Genomic DNA, 14,876 nt, shown 5'->3' with positions numbered 1-14,876 from the left:
GTTTTGTTTTGTTTTTCGAGACAGGGTTTCTCTGTGGCTTTGGAGCCTGTCCTGGAACTAGCTCTGTAGACCAGGCTGGTCTCGAACTCACAGAGATCCACCTGCCTCTGCCTCCCGAGTGCTGGGATTAAAGGCGTGCGCCACCATCGCCCGGCTCTGGTTGCCTGTTTTATTTTGTTTTTGATCTCCAGGGATTTTCTTAAAAACTTTCTCAGAAGCCTGAGTATTTAAAAAGGTGCCTGTGACTTCTTACCTACTGTCTCTGATATTTTGTGTGATTGCAGAGGGGTCTAGTCATCACCCCCAGACCACTCTGGACAAATTTCGGGAGCCCCCCAATACACCTTGTCTGATGCACCTCACTTCACCTGGCTGTTCACAGTGATGGAAGGCGTGAGCTTGGGAAGGGGACAAGGAGGACAAGGGGCTGACACTACCCTTGAAGTAGTTTCCCCGTAGCCTCTAGAATTAAATGCCTAAATCCCCGGTGGTCTTCGCAAGATGGCTGATGTCATCTCGGAGCTGAGGAGCATCAGGAACGGCTTCAAGGTTCTCTCAGCGGTGCTCGGGCCATCAGAAACTGGCTCAGCTTCAAATCCATTCATAAATCTCCCCCTGTGCCCTCTGCCTAATTCCCTATCAAGGTGTTCCAAACTATACTACCCATCTCCTCCAAATACCCCTCGTAGAGGCTAAATGTGTTTGCCTACCACTGTCCACCTTAGTGTTTGAGACAGGGTCTCACTGAATCTTGAGCTCACAGATTGGCCTAGACAGACTGCCCGGCAAGCCTTGTGGATCTCCTCGCTCCACCTCCCTTGTCCTGGGAGCACAGGTGCACAGGACCACACCTGGCTTTCTGCCTGGGTGCTGGAATTTGGACTCAGGTTCTTCTGCTTGTGTAACAAGTGCTTTACCCACCGAGTCATCTCCCCAGGCACCTCCTCACTGGGTTCTTCGCCTGTGAGCATTGCCAACACCTACCTCTTTGCTTACACCTCATGCACCTAGTGGTTTCTGTAGGCTCGGGTTCTTGGCCTGTGAGCAGCACCAACACCTACCTTGTCACCAATACCTCGTGTACCTAGCGGTGTTTTCTATAGGTTCCTTCTAGAGAGCTCTAAAGATAGCACCAAATCCCACACATTCCAAACATCCTGGGCTCTAGCTACCCTCTTGTCCTGTTGCCTTAGGTGTCCAGACCTCATATCTCCCACCTTACAGTGACTGTGGTCTCTCTCTCTCTCTCTCACACACACACACACCAGGCCTCATCACCTCCACAGAGGTCATCCACATCTTATCGTACAGTGACTGGTCACACACCAGGACTCTTCTGGGAGCTTTGGAGGCCAGGACTCAGCCTTTCTCCTGTCACTTCCTCTATGGCACACGATTGAAGAGCAGGTGCCTGTGGGCCATTCCTCTGCAGGCTAAGGACCTTCTGAAGTGTGTCTTCTCAGAAGCCAGCATCTGGATGAAGAATTGCCTCCTAGGGTCCTCACCTGGACTGAGAGAAGGGATGTGACTTTTTTTTTTTTTAAGGCAGGGTTTCTCTGTGTAGCCCTGGCTGTCCTAGAACTCACTCTGCAGACCAGACTGGCCTTTAATTCAGAGATCCGCCTGCCTCTGCCTCCTGAGTGCTGGGATTAAAGGCGTGCGCCACCACGGCCCCGTGGGACATGACATTTCTATGTAGTTTCTCTAACCACCTGCTTCACATGTGTCAACAAAGACTGAAAAACCATCCATGTTGCAGCTTCTCAGAATCAACCAATCAGGCTTGCAAACAAACGGTCACTCTCAGCCCAGGCCACTCCCACTCCTAACCAGCCCAAATCTGAGTTTCACCTTCTTGCTGACCTCACTTACCCTGGGGATATGGCCCTGTACTTAGGAACGAGAATGGGGACCAGCTGGACGCTGCCCACCTGCTGCACACAAGGCGGGAAATCAGGCCCTAGAGTAGGCTTGCTCTTGGCTGGCTCATGGTGCCAGGATCTACCAGACCTTCCTTCCCAAGAGATGAGGGAGTCACTCATTAATCCCCCAACAATAAACAACCATAGCCGCTGAGCAGGGTCAAGGTGCGCGTTAAGAGACAAGAGCTACTATTGCCCTTCCCCCAAAAAGGCAGCTTTATGGCCTCTATCCAGGACAGCTTGGAACTCAGTGCAAATGGATGGGTCTAGAGAGGTGGGAATTTTTATGCAAAAGGACTGACTGGCCCCTTCATGTGCCCCTGCATACAACTCCCATGTCTGGGCACTCGTAAGGGATTCAGGCTAAGGCAATTCAGAAGTTACAAAAGAGCCTATGTACTGAGGTTAAAGGTGCAGTGTGGCACATGCCTTAATCCCAGCACTCGGGAGACAGAGGCAGGTGGGTCTCTGAGTTCAAGGCTAGCCTGCTCTAAACAGAGTTCCACTGCTAGGCACAGTCGTGCAAGCCTGCAATTGGGAAGCAGAAGAATCAGGAGTTCAAGGCTAGCCTCAGGTACCTAGTGAGTCTAGACTAACCTGGGCTGCATGACACTGTTTCAAAAAAAAAAAAAAAAAAAAAAAAAAAAAAAAAAAAAAAAAAAAAAAACTCCACTGCCAAGAGCTTCCCAGAAGTGAAACAGTGAGGCCGGTTCTCAAGATGGTGACCAGGTGTTAGTGATACACAGCAAATGCCATGAAGACCCAGCACCACCTGAATGGCTGGACTCCTCCCTCACTTCCTGCCAACCCTCACCTCCACGGCCAGTCTTGGGCCAGTCCTCTTGGTCTTGCTGGCCCCAAGTCAAGGTTACTAGCAGTGCCAAAATGGAGACAGACAGCCCAGGTCTGCCTCTTAGCTGTTCCAGAACATACCATCCTGTTAGTTCCAGAGTTTGATGAGGTGGGTCTTCAGGGCACCAGGTGAGCTCTCAGAGCTGCCAGCAGATAGGAGAAGACAATCATCCCCTGAGGGGACAGGAGAGACCCTAGGTCAATGCCAGGAGCAGCGAAGACAGAGCCTCAGGGTCAAGTGGAATGGCTAGGCACTTAGTCAATGGGTGACAAGAGGTAGGGAGAGGGTACTGAGCTCCATGGCAGTTTGAAGAGAGGTTTCCAGACCCCTGTGGGAATGCAGGCAAGAATAGAGACCTGCAGCCCGTGGCTAAGGTGCTCCTAGAGGGACCAGGGCAGGCAGCATAGGACTGCTTGGTGGGGAGGCATGGGAGAGACTGGACATGGAGATCGGACACTGGGTTGGGGTGGGAGGAGAGAGAGTGACACTGTGCCCACACCTGACCAACAGATGTTCATGGAACGTGCTGCCGGATGGAGCCCACAGGAGGAGCCCACAGGAGGGTCATGTTTACCAAGGACAGTGCTGGAGTCCATCGGAGGTTGCTGCCTGCTCACGGCACTGAGAAGTGTGGAAGACCCCACCCCACTCTCAGATCATATGGGGCCAAAATGTGGGGACCAGCAGCAAAGGCAGCCATGTGTTCCCTCAGGCTCTAGAATGACATGACAGCCCCAGGGGGGCCTTCCTTTCTGTGGGTGCTGGTCCCCAGCCCTCCACTCTCACCACGTGCCTACCAGTCAAAACCCTAGTTCCAAACACAGCAGACCTGTGTTCCCAGCCAAGTGCCCTGCGGGCCTACAGTTCGTGCTGGCTGGGGAGTAGGAGGGTTGAGGACTGACCAGCCCCGACACTATCCTCATGGATGATTCTCTACCATCATTCAGTTTTTTAAAGAAGGTACATGTATGTGCATGTATGTGTGCATGTGACTGAGTGCAGGTGCCCTTGGAGCCAGAGGCAGCTCATACCCCTGAGGTTGGAATTACAGACAATTGCAAATCACCCTACATGGGTGCTGGGAATCGAACTCGGGTCCTCTGCAAGAGCATTATGTGCTCTTAACCTCTAAGCCATCTCCAGCCCCTTAATTTACGTGTGTGCAATTTATATGTGTAGTATGTACATGTGTGTGCACAAAGTACACATAAGGGAAGAGCATGCCATGTCTTGAGTGTGGAGATGAGGTAACAACTTTGCGAAGTTGGTTACTCACCTTCCCCTTTTAGGTTCTAAGGGGGTTGAACTCAGGTTGCTAAGTTTCACGGCAAGTGCCTTTGTCTGCTGTGCCTATAATCCCAATTTAGGAGACTGAGGCAGGAGGGTTGCCGCGAGTGCGAGGCCAGTGTGGGTTAGAGACCACATCAAAGGAAGAGATCAAGTGCCACGGGAACCAGAAGAAATGAGGCAGACACACCCCTTCCAGGGGGCGGGGATCAGCTTCGGAATGTGACAATTTATTTGGGGGTGAAAGAGGCCTCACCCCCTTTTCCTGGCATCGATACAATATTGAAGAGCAGCAGAACGAAACGAACGAGACAGAGTGATCAGCACGAGCCCGCCCTCCCCTGGCCCAGAATCTACCGAACACCACATCCAAAAGAAGCTACCTTCCCCATCGGAAGTCCTCCCTGAGGGGCAGGGCAGACTGGGACCCCACCCCTTTGTCCATTGGCCAGCTTTACCATATTCCTGCCATGAACCACTGGAGGCAAAGTTTAGCCAGCTGGGAGCTGGATGGTTGAACCACAGACAAAGGCAAAGACACGTCATCCTTAAAACGCGAGAGAAAAGAGACAGTGCCCGTCCCCAAATATAGAGCTATGTACGTATATTATATATATATATATAGAATCCATTCGTGCAGTTCATCAAATGAGCTTCTTAAAAATTAAAACAAAATTATAAGATACATATTTCTTTAGGCCTTTGTGTTTTTAAGTTAAAACCAACGAAAAGATGCCTGCTTCAGCCCTTGGCACAAATGCCCAGCATTTGACTCCTTCCACCTGGCCTCTCCAGCCCTCTGGCTCCATCACCTGGCTGATGCTCTACATACAGTGGGAGTGGAGTCCTGAGCCCCCACCTAACCAGCTGCCTCTTCTCGGTGGTGGCTGTCAGAAGGGGTGTGGAAACCCAACTCTGGGCTTTCTGAACTAAGAAGAGAAGCAGACAGAAAACTAAAACCCTTAAATTCTCTCTTTTCCTTTAAAAAGTGATTCTTTGAACCACAGAAGCCCCCCCCCCCAGAGGCCACCTTAGCCTTAGTGCACAGGAACCCAAGGAAAAGCTGATCGGACTGGGTTCCACCTTCCATTGAAGTGCAAAACAAAGGGAAAAAAAAAAAAAGCCAACCAAACAAACCAGTAAAGGGAAAGGGGTGTGGCCTCTCAGGTCCCAGAGGCCTGAGGGTTGGCCTAAGCCCACATCCTTGACTGACCCGGTTTCTGCCAGGTCCACTCTCTAGTGAGGAAGTCCCCATCTTTCCCGTCAAAGGCCAGGGTGGCCTGGGCTCTAAGCCCTCCGTTACTCCAGTCAAGTGACTTAGCCTCCTCTGAAAGAGACAACGCCTCCCATTCCACCCCTCCCACTGGAGCAAGCGTGGCTCGACCAGAGGAAGGAGGCTCACTTTGCTCCTTTAGGGGCTGTGGGCAGCTGGAGGCCCCAGAGTGCTTGTGCGGAGGCCTTGCTGCACTGCCCAGCCCTTTCACAGGGACCGACCGGTTGGCCCAACCTTCCATCTCAAAACCCAAGACCCTGGGGACTCGCCTACTCTTGTTTCCTGACAAGTGGATGGGAAGGGAGCATTTACAGGGCATGACCATCAGGGGAGGGGGTCATTTCACGTACAAAAATAAAGCAAACCAGACTGCAACTTCTGCTTGGTAATCAGGAAAACAAAAAGCAGCAAGGGAGGAGGGGCCTGCAGTAGGCGGGTGGGGCAGGCTGTGCAGGGGTGTGTGGGGAGCTCTAGGCCTCACTCCAGGCTGTCTGGCAGAGGGAAGAGGGGTCCTGCTCTCCAGCAGCCCCGTGCCTCTCCACATCCACACACCTTGAGGCCTTGTGCATGAGCTCAGAGCATGCACAGAGGGGGTGACCCCATCAGCGGCTTCCCCAGCCTGTATCCCTTTCCCAACCAGGGCAACTCGAAGGTTCTGGGTCTTTAGGGAGACTATGGAGCTACTGGGAACCACGTGTCCCAGCAAACTGGAAAAAATTCAGCACAGTGAATCTAGTCCCCAAAAAGTCCCACAACTGCCACCTACCTGTCCCCTGAGCTTCCTGCTGGTTCCCTGGGGACTTGCCATCACCCTTCCTTTCAAACAAGAACTGGAGTGGAAGTCTGTTTCTAGGTCACCAAAGAAGGCGTGCCCTGCCCGCTGCCAGGAGGAGGTCAGCATGGCCATGGTGCCTTCAACCCCGGGGACCCCACCAGCTAGCTCGGGCCTCCACCTTACCCCAACACTGCCACCTCACCTGTGCAATCGCTGCGTTACTATGGTCTCCCTTCGCCCCACACTCTTAGGAATCTCACAATAATTTTTTTTCTATTTTTTCTTTTCTTTGTTTTTTTTAACTTTTTAAAAATTTTTTTCCTTTTTTTTTCATTTTTTGCAAAACTAACTCTTTCACTTTCCTGTCATAAAATCACCTCTGAAAACACAACTTCTTTACAAAAAAAGGTCACAAATGACACAGACTCTCAGGAAAACACATTTCTATGGTCTCTGCAAACACCTGTAACTGGCACCCAGGTGGTGGCTCACCTGGGGAAAGGGGAGGGGGAAATCGCCTCTGGGGACAGAGGTGAAATACCAGCCCTTATTTGGGGAAAAAGCCAATTGGCACTTGGACGGTATGGGGTTAACACAGGACAAGCTGGGACCTGGACTGTGGCCCCCTCAAACCCTGTGAGGACCCCTGTTTCATACCCTGGGGCCAGGAGGGCTGGGGCTGTGCTGCAGACCCTGGCAGGGGTGGGAAGGAAGAACGTCTTCCCCTAAGACCAGAATACTCGTCCTCGGGTCAGCTAGTTCTGCCTCTTACCACGCTTTGAGCATGGACCGAGACCGTGTACACCAGGAGCCAGCTCAGGCTACACACAGGAACATACCACTCCACACTCAAGTGCACCCCAGGCAGTGGTGTCCCTAGTGCTGCCTGGGGACAGGCACCCACCCTCTCCCCTCTGACCTGCCCTGAAACTGGGGCTTTGGTCTCTGCCATTGGCATGGACGCCTCGGTTCCCTAGCAGCAGAGGGCAACCGAAGCTGCCCAAGGCACCCAAAGTCTTCCCACAGGCTAGACTGCCAGGAAGCTCAGCAGCTAAAAGCAAACCAGAGGGGTGGGAGAAACCGAAGACCCCTGGGAGGTCCCTGGGCGTCTCCTTCCTCCATCATCTGCAACAGAAGAGACTGGACCTGGGCCCTCCCCATCACAGTCCCCATGCTATGTCTGCAGTGTGAAGGTCCGCCTCCCAAGCTGACCATCCCAAGAAAGGCCTGAGGGTTCCATGTCCCCCAGGAACCTGGAATTGGAGGAGAGGCCTGTGGCTTCCACGACAAACCACACAGACCGGACTGTGCCAGGCCTGGCTAAGGCAAGGGAGGCCACGCTTTCAGAGACCCTGTTCTGAGGAACCATAAAGGGCGTTGCGGGAAAGCCTGAAGCCCTGCACCCAACACACACAAGGATCCACGCGAGAACAAGCCAAGGGGCAAACACGCATGCACAGCCAGAAGTCTCCACAGCAGGTTCTTACAGCACCTTTGGTAGAAAACGGAGGGGGCTTTAAGATGCCCAGAGGCTGCGGCAGGGTGCCACATCTGCCAGCCCCTCCACCTTCAAAGGGGGTTTTGGATAGACACAGGGTGTTTGGGGCACAAGATCTGTGTGGGCCTGGTCCTGATGTAGGCAAGCAGGGAAGGAGACCTCTGGTCCAGCTTCTGCCACCCTCAGCGGTGTTGAGAGAGGGCCCATTTTGGCCTCATCCTTCACTCAGTCCCAGGTGGTACTAAGAAACTGTACCCACCCTAGGTGGAATCTCCTAGGGGCCCTGAAGCCGCTGAGATAGCACCGAGACCAGACACTGCACACAGAGCAAGAAGCAAGCTAGGAGAGGCAGGGTGGGGTGTGGGTAGGGCAGGTGAACACCAAGTTCTTGGGCTTCCCCAGAAGCCACCTACTAGGCCCCACCTGCACAATCAGGGACAGAGCTGGGGACACCAGGGAGCATTTCTTCCTTCCTGTGCCCTACCAGGGCCCTACCCATGTGCAGGACTACTCAGCCCCATCCCTGGGTCAACACCGAGCCATTTGAGGCAAGCAAAGCACAGGCAGACGGGTCTAAGGGCAGGGACAGGGTGGGAGCACAAGTATGACTCCAGGAAGGAGACCCCCCCCCCAAAGCCTCCCTCCTCGGGGAAGCTCCTCACTTGCTTGGCCCAGTGCTACCACCACCCCCTGCAGCACCTGCCACCCCAGCAGCCACCTTCTCAAAATCCTCAGGGCTGCAGAATTCCTTGATGGTCACGGTCAGGAGGTTGCTGGTGACATCTGTGACGACTACATTGGAGCATGGTGACATCTCAGGGCGCCAGTCCCCAGCCTCGGGCTCGGAGGAGCAGGCACCTGTGGGCTCCAGGGCTGTGTGGAGGGCCTGGCCCGCAGCAGCAGTGACATCAGGAGGGGCCCTCTGGCCCGCCGCCTCAGGAGGGATGGACAGATCGAGCACCTCTGGCTCTCGCCAGTCGGGAGCAGATCGGCTCATGGTCTCGGGGAGTAGCTTGGGCGGTGCATCGTCTGGGTCAGAGGACTGCAGTGTGGGTGAGGGGCAGCCGGAAGAGCTGGAGCTGTGTGCGTCATAGGGGGCAGCTGCTGGGGTGGCCAGGAGCAGCCCAGGACCAGAGGCCACTTCAGCTTTGCCCGCAGTAGAGGGCGCCAGAGGGGCGGGCGGGGGCTTGTACAGCGCAAAGGAGCCAAACTTCATGTGGCGGATCTGGGTGCGCAGCATGCTTTCGCTGAACTTCTTGCTCTTCCCAATGACCCGGTTCCGCGATGGGACTTTGGGGCGGGCAAGCGCCCCTGCACCCTGTGCAGTGCTGCCTCCTCCAGGACCCTTGTCAATCACCTTCAGATTCAGGATGATGCGGTTCCGCTTGGGCTCCCGGGGCTTCACCTTGCGGTTGATGATGCGCACGGTCTCAGAAAAGGGAGAAATGGGTGGGCGCAGGCCAGAGCTGCCCCCTTGTGGATCTGGTCGTGGCAGGGGGCGGCGGGACATGCGGTGGCAGCGGCGGATATCTTTCTTTAGCCGGTGCACCGCGGCACTGGAGTGCAGCTTGGGTGAGGAGGCACTGGCGCTCGGTTTGACGGAAAAATGCACATCACTGATGCGGAGGGCCTCGGCCTGGGCCCGGGCCTGTGGACAGAGGGGGGTAGGTGGGACTTCAAGGCTTACAGCAACCCCTGGACACCCCTAAGCCAGATAGCCCTGAGTTCCATCAGCACATATTCAGGAGACTACTCAGAACAATCAGTGACTTATGACCCTTAAGACAGGTAGGAGGGGGGCGCGGCTCAGATGGTAGAGTGCTTGCCTAGCATGCACGAGGCGCTAGAGTCCCCAGCATAACATAAACCTGTCACCTGTCATGGCAGGGCACACCTGTAATTGCAGCACTCCATAGGAGGAGGCGGTAGATCAAAGTTCAAGATTATCCTCAGCTATACAGCAAGTTTGAGGCTAGCATAGGTCACATGATACTCATAAAAAATGTCATAACATCTAGAGCTTGGTCTTTTTTTTTTACTACCAGTAAGTGTGTATGTGGGGGGGGGGGCAGGGAGGGTTTTTTTCCCCCAGGCCACTCTGCTGACTCAGCAACCATGATGGGGGCCCTGTGAGGGAACCCTCCTTGAAGGATCCCAACCAAGCCGGGGGGCTCTTCCAATGCTAATTCTTCCTGACAGGAGTAGATCCTCCCAGCCCCATCCCTAACCCGATAGATGACCATCACCTCCAGAGAGGCCCTTGTCCCAGCCCACAGGCCCTCCTCTCTGCCCTCATCCTACCCACACTAGTGGATCCCAAAACCTATACCCCCAAGCCAGTACCAAGACAACTGATCAGAGACAAGAGTGAGCTCTGAAAAGCTGCAGGTTCAACAGCAGCTCAGCAGCTACCTCATGGGAACCCCAACCCTGAAAGGCCCTTCGAGCCCTGGTTCCACCCGAACCACCCCTTGCCAAAAGGCTTAGAATGGACAACAGACAGGGACTCCTCCCTGGCTAGCCCTTCCTTCACTGAGACGGATGAAGGCCAGCTGCTCAGGTCTAGGAATGACATCCCCCTCCAAGAGCTGCTGTCGTCTCTGGAGACCCAGGCCGCCGGGTGGACAGCAGAGACCAGACCCCACCCAGATATGGAGAAAACCCCAGCAGTTCCTGAGGCTAGGGTGGGACACGGCATGGGGACAGAGTAGGGAAGGACGGAGCTCTGAGGTGAACAGACACTCCAGCGCCAGCGGAGCACAGCACCTGCTAGCGCTGTGACTGCCTTAATCTAGTGGGGAGACTTTAGGAGCGGGGGGGAGGGGGGGTTCATTCCCTTGGTTAATCTGTCAGGGTCCCCCGGAGGAATCTGTGTTTGGGGGAGCCCTCCACGTCCAGGTCCCACACACTGGGTGCTTAATCAGTACAAAGAGACAACCTGTATACCCCAACAAGCTTAGACTGTCACCCATCAGGGCTCTCCTGGATTATGGTGAACTAATATCTTGGCAGGTAGCTCACACCCTCAAGGGGGAATACACTTTAAGGATAATCGGCTCTGCACCAAGGTTGGGGCCTCCCTGTCAACACTCACTGACTGACACTAGGTGGCAGCACACAGCTGGCTCCCAAGGCTCCTTCCTCTCTCCAATCAATTGAGTTCCACAGGGGCCCCTTACACCCTTTCCCAGTCACACCTCCAAGGGAGTCTAAGAATTCTAAGAATCTCTTCAGAAATAAGGGTGTGGCCTTCACTCACTCTGCAGCCTCAACTCCCCGACTTTTTTTTTTTTTTTTTTTAATGCATAGGTACGCAGATGCCCACATTAGCCAGAAAGGGTCATTGGCTCTCCCCTGGAGCTGGAGTTCCAGGTATGTGAGGGTCTGCCCCTTGCATAGAGCAAGGCACTCTTAGCTACTGAGCCATCTCTCCAGCCCCCACATTGACTGGCTAGGTGCTACAGAGGTCTAATGGTGGGTGACATGCTCCATGGAGTAGCAGAATGTGTGCAAACTGTACCTAAGACGACCGTCTGCAAACCTCATTCTCCTTCTGCATGCTATCCTAATGGGTCCTCATGTGCTCTTCCTGTGTCAGCATTAGAGCACCTGCTGGCCACACGTCTGGACGCAGTCAGTACTCAGGACAAGCTAGGGTAGGACAGCTATTGAAGCAATCCTGTGGATGCCAGGCTTGCGAGAAACCAGCTCTTCCTTATGTATGGTTTCAAACTGTCTATAAACACCTCTTATTTAACGAGGCCTAAACAATACTGCATAAGGCACAATTCGTGGGCTGGAGAGATGGCTCAGAGGTTAAGAGCAATGGCGGTTCTTTCGGAAGACCTAGGTTCAGTTCCCAGAACCCACATGGCAGCTCATAACTGCCTGTAACTCCAGTTGAGTCTGAGGATCCTCTTCTGGCCTCCATGGGCACCAGGCATAAACATGGTACACAAACATACATGCCAACCCTTACATATTTAACAAAATATGTATTTTACTCAGGTTGAGATTGTTTTGACAGTAGGACCTGGGTCTGCCTAGTGAATTTCAAAACTGAGTAGAGATAACACAGTCACCGTACTGGGACAAGTGGCTCCAGGGTTTGGGATGTAATACAGACACCATCTAGACACTGCCGCTAGCTCTCTGTGGCAGTGGACAAATTCTTGGCCTGTTTTCTTCTCCCGGTGTGAAATGCCAGCGCCCTCAAAACGGCTCCCATGTTGCTCAGTACAGCTCCCGGCTGAAAACGCTGAGTGCATTTTGCTGAACTGCCTCCCAGTCACAAAGCAACAGGTCCAGCCCAAGCTACCTCTACATCCCTTCACAAACATCTCTCGATGTCCTGCTGTTTCCTAAATTCTGGATTAAGATGCTGCCATAGGCAGCTCCATCCCCTGCATTACCGACTCTCAGCCATGTTTCCCATGTGTTCAACTTCACTCTTGAAACTATTTCCATCTGTGAAATGAGGATAGCACTCCCAACTCCACCGGGATGTTGAGGATATTAAAGGAGATACTCGATCAGAGAACTCAGCACTGTTGTGCCCCTAGGAAACCTAGAAACTACAACTTTTAAGAAAAAGGTATTTTGAGAATCGATACTGAAGCTCATTACCTCCATGGCCACTAGAGGGCGCGCCAGCTGCGCCGAGAGGCTGTCAACACAGCCCACCAGTCTTCCAGCTGCTCCGCCCACCCATCCCTACCCGCAAGCATCAGGGTTAAGGTTGCAGCGTTACTGCCTGAAGATGATGCACCGTGATTGGTGGCGGGGAATGAGATACAAAACTATAGAATTATGGAAACCATTTTTTCCACTTTTGGTCTAAGGCTAACCCTAAGGCCCAGACCGTTGGATGGGGGTGCCGGCCGAGTCAGCGGGGGCTGCTCCACCCCGCCCCCACTGAGCATTCAGTGCTCTGGACAAACTGGAGATTACGAGATTCTGCAGCTTGCAGTCTCTTCTCCAAGGAGCCCTTCCTATTCTTCTGGTGTCAAATTTGTTGGGAAGAAAACCTGGGGCATCCTTAGTCCTTTAGGGAAACTACGGTAGCCTTGTGAGGCCACCTGCAGCCTTGCCTTAAGTGTACAAAACGTCGGTCTTGTTTTCCTCTTCCCAGGCTCTCTTCTTCCCTCATAAAAAATAAAACAAAACACCCCTAACTCTCCAAGATGGCTTCCTCTGAAGTTCTTTGCTGCCTCGCCAATGCAAACAGGCTGTTTCACCACGCCCCACCCCATCCTCACTGGAACCTCCAGAAATATCAGAAATATCAGGTCGACAGGCTCAGGGCCGGAAAGCTGATAATCCAGGGTGGATGATCAAACTCAAGCTAAAGTAATTTAAGATCAAATTCAAATTGGGCTCCCAAGTATAAGGGGAAGGTACAGAATACGCTCTAAGAGAGGTGAGCAGAGACAGGGCAGGAAGGTGGGAGGCTTACCAGGAGACAGCCTATACCGACTGGCTCCAAGGCTCGAACACACAGTACAGGTCAGTGTATTCAAGGCTGGAGATGAAGGGTCTCGCTTAGCAGAAAGAGCTTTCCTGGTCACCTCCTCTCCCGAGTATGCCCCGACCTGCCTCACCCACCCCCTACCCCCAATCCCTGGTTTATCCCTGATTATCCCACTCCCAGGCCCCTCTGGCTGCGGCCTGCTGCCAGGGATTTTGTCAGGGACTCACAACCACCCTCTGCCCAGCTGGGGCCCCTCTGGAAAAGCCTGCCGCCTAGGCAGCGGCGGAGCTGTCCCTCCCTTGCAGGCCCTGTGCTGCGCCCTGGCTGGGGGCCCAAGAGGGGGCTGCTGGGGCTGAGCCAGGTTACCTTTAGGAGGAAAGTTTTGGGTTTGGGTCCTCTCTTCTTGGGCCCATACAGCTCACGTTCCCTTTCCCTGCAGTCAAGAAACGCCAAAAAAATATGAGTCCCTTCCCGGGCCCCACTCCCCGGCCCAGCCCGCTTTTCCCGCTTCCCTGCACGGCGCCCCACCGCGCCGGACAGCTGCCCCAACTCACTTCTGCTCGAAGGCTGCGATGAGCCTCGAATCCAGAATGTTCTCTTCTGGTTCCCAAGTGCTGTACCTGCCGAGTCACGCGTGCAGAAAAGCAAAATGAAAACCCAAGGGGCAGAGGCACACCTCGAGGACGCCAGCATGCACCCCCCACCCCAGGCCCGAGTGCCTTCTTGCCGCCTCCCCGGTCCCCACGCCACCGACCCCACGATACTCACTTGATTGCCCACCCCTTCCATTTCACCAGGTACTCGATACGTCCCTGAAAAACAGAAAGAAAAAAAATAGGGGGTGGGGGTGGGGAGGATGCAGGGACGCGAGGAGGCGGCGGCGCGAGGGTGGCCGAGGGAGCCCGGCTAGCGGGACCGCTGCGCCCCGAGGGTTCGCGGGCTCCGACACCGCCGCGAGGAGCGCAGGGCAGTCCGGGCCGAGGGCTCACCTTGCGGATCCGGCGTTTGATGATGGATTCGGCCGCGAAGACCCGCTCGCCCACTGCAGACAGCTCCATCTTGCTCAGAGGCACCCACAGCCCATAATACTCCCTGCTCCCGCGGCCGGTGCTGCACCGCTCGCGCACGCGCCCCAGCGCTCAGGCCCCCGGCGGGCGGGCGCTCGGCGGGGCGCGTGCTCGCGTTCCAGCTGCGGGCCGTCACGTGACGCTCGGGGCCTGAGCTCTGTTGCCAGGACCTCCCCCTCCCCCGGGGCGGTTGCTAGGGAAAATGAGCGCTCGCGGGGCGGGGGCGCGCACTGGCTCTTAAAGGGGCCTATCCTCTCCGCCGCAGTCCTGGCAGGAGACCGATGGATGCGTGGCCGGTGCCAAACCGAGTGAGGTGCAGTGCATTTTTACTTTGTCCTGCTTCATCCTGAAGGACCAGTATCCCTGCCACCTCCTACCCTACTTTTAACTCCCCATGCGGGAATTGCCAAGCCCTCGACCGAGAGGTGCGATGAGTCCCCGAGTTTGCAGGCGCCGTGCATCCTCCTGCAGACGTTTGCAAATAGTTAAATATGATACAGCAAAAATGCATTCGCTGCAGCTTTGCCAGGCCTTGTGGGGATTTCTTTAATACATCACCCCATCCATTATTTATGTATTCGTGGGAGTGTGGTTTTGTAACCGGTTCAGATGAGTTAAAACAAAAAGGCCACCGCAGGAAAGGGGGGCTGGGCTTGGAGGCGGAGGTGACCTAGGTCTGCGGAGACCAGGGTTTTGAGCAGCACCTGCAAGCAGACCTCGAGGGCGGTATG

At 54.6% G+C, this 14,876-nt stretch overlaps 1 protein-coding gene across 1 annotated transcript; it reads right to left on the bottom strand.

The window, feature by feature from the left end:
- Positions 1–4,271: 4,271 nt before the first annotated feature.
- On the bottom strand, positions 4,272–14,261 carry Cbx6 (chromobox 6). The gene is made up of 5 exons (XM_050165611.1): positions 14,068–14,261; positions 13,847–13,890; positions 13,633–13,698; positions 13,445–13,511; positions 4,272–9,256 (listed from the first exon to the last, which is right to left on the bottom strand). The coding sequence occupies exons 1-5, from the start codon at positions 14,134–14,136 to the stop codon at positions 8,267–8,269; spliced, it is 1,236 nt and encodes a 411-aa protein (XP_050021568.1). The 5' UTR covers positions 14,137–14,261; the 3' UTR covers positions 4,272–8,266.
- Positions 14,262–14,876: the final 615 nt, after the last annotated feature.

Source organism: Alexandromys fortis, unplaced genomic scaffold (assembly GCF_014885135.2).
Source record: "Alexandromys fortis isolate MF-2015 unplaced genomic scaffold, M_Fortis_MF-2015_v1.1 scaffold_157, whole genome shotgun sequence".
Lineage (NCBI taxonomy): Eukaryota > Metazoa > Chordata > Mammalia > Rodentia > Cricetidae > Alexandromys > Alexandromys fortis.
This window is presented reverse-complemented; position numbering and strand designations above follow the sequence as displayed.

What these genes read in the sequence shown, in the direction of transcription:
- Cbx6 (XM_050165611.1), bottom strand. Translation starts at nt 14,136, where the DNA reads ATGGAGCTGTCTGCAGTGGGCGAGCGGGTCTTCGCGGCCGAATCCATC. An exon ending in TGGAAGGGGTGGGCAATCAA is followed by an intron (nt 13,699 to 13,846) that starts GTGAGTATCGTG and finishes GTGACTCGGCAG; the next exon opens with GTACAGCACTTGGGAACCAG. An exon ending in ATCGCAGCCTTCGAGCAGAA is followed by an intron (nt 13,512 to 13,632) that starts GTGAGTTGGGGC and finishes TCTTGACTGCAG; the next exon opens with GGAAAGGGAACGTGAGCTGT.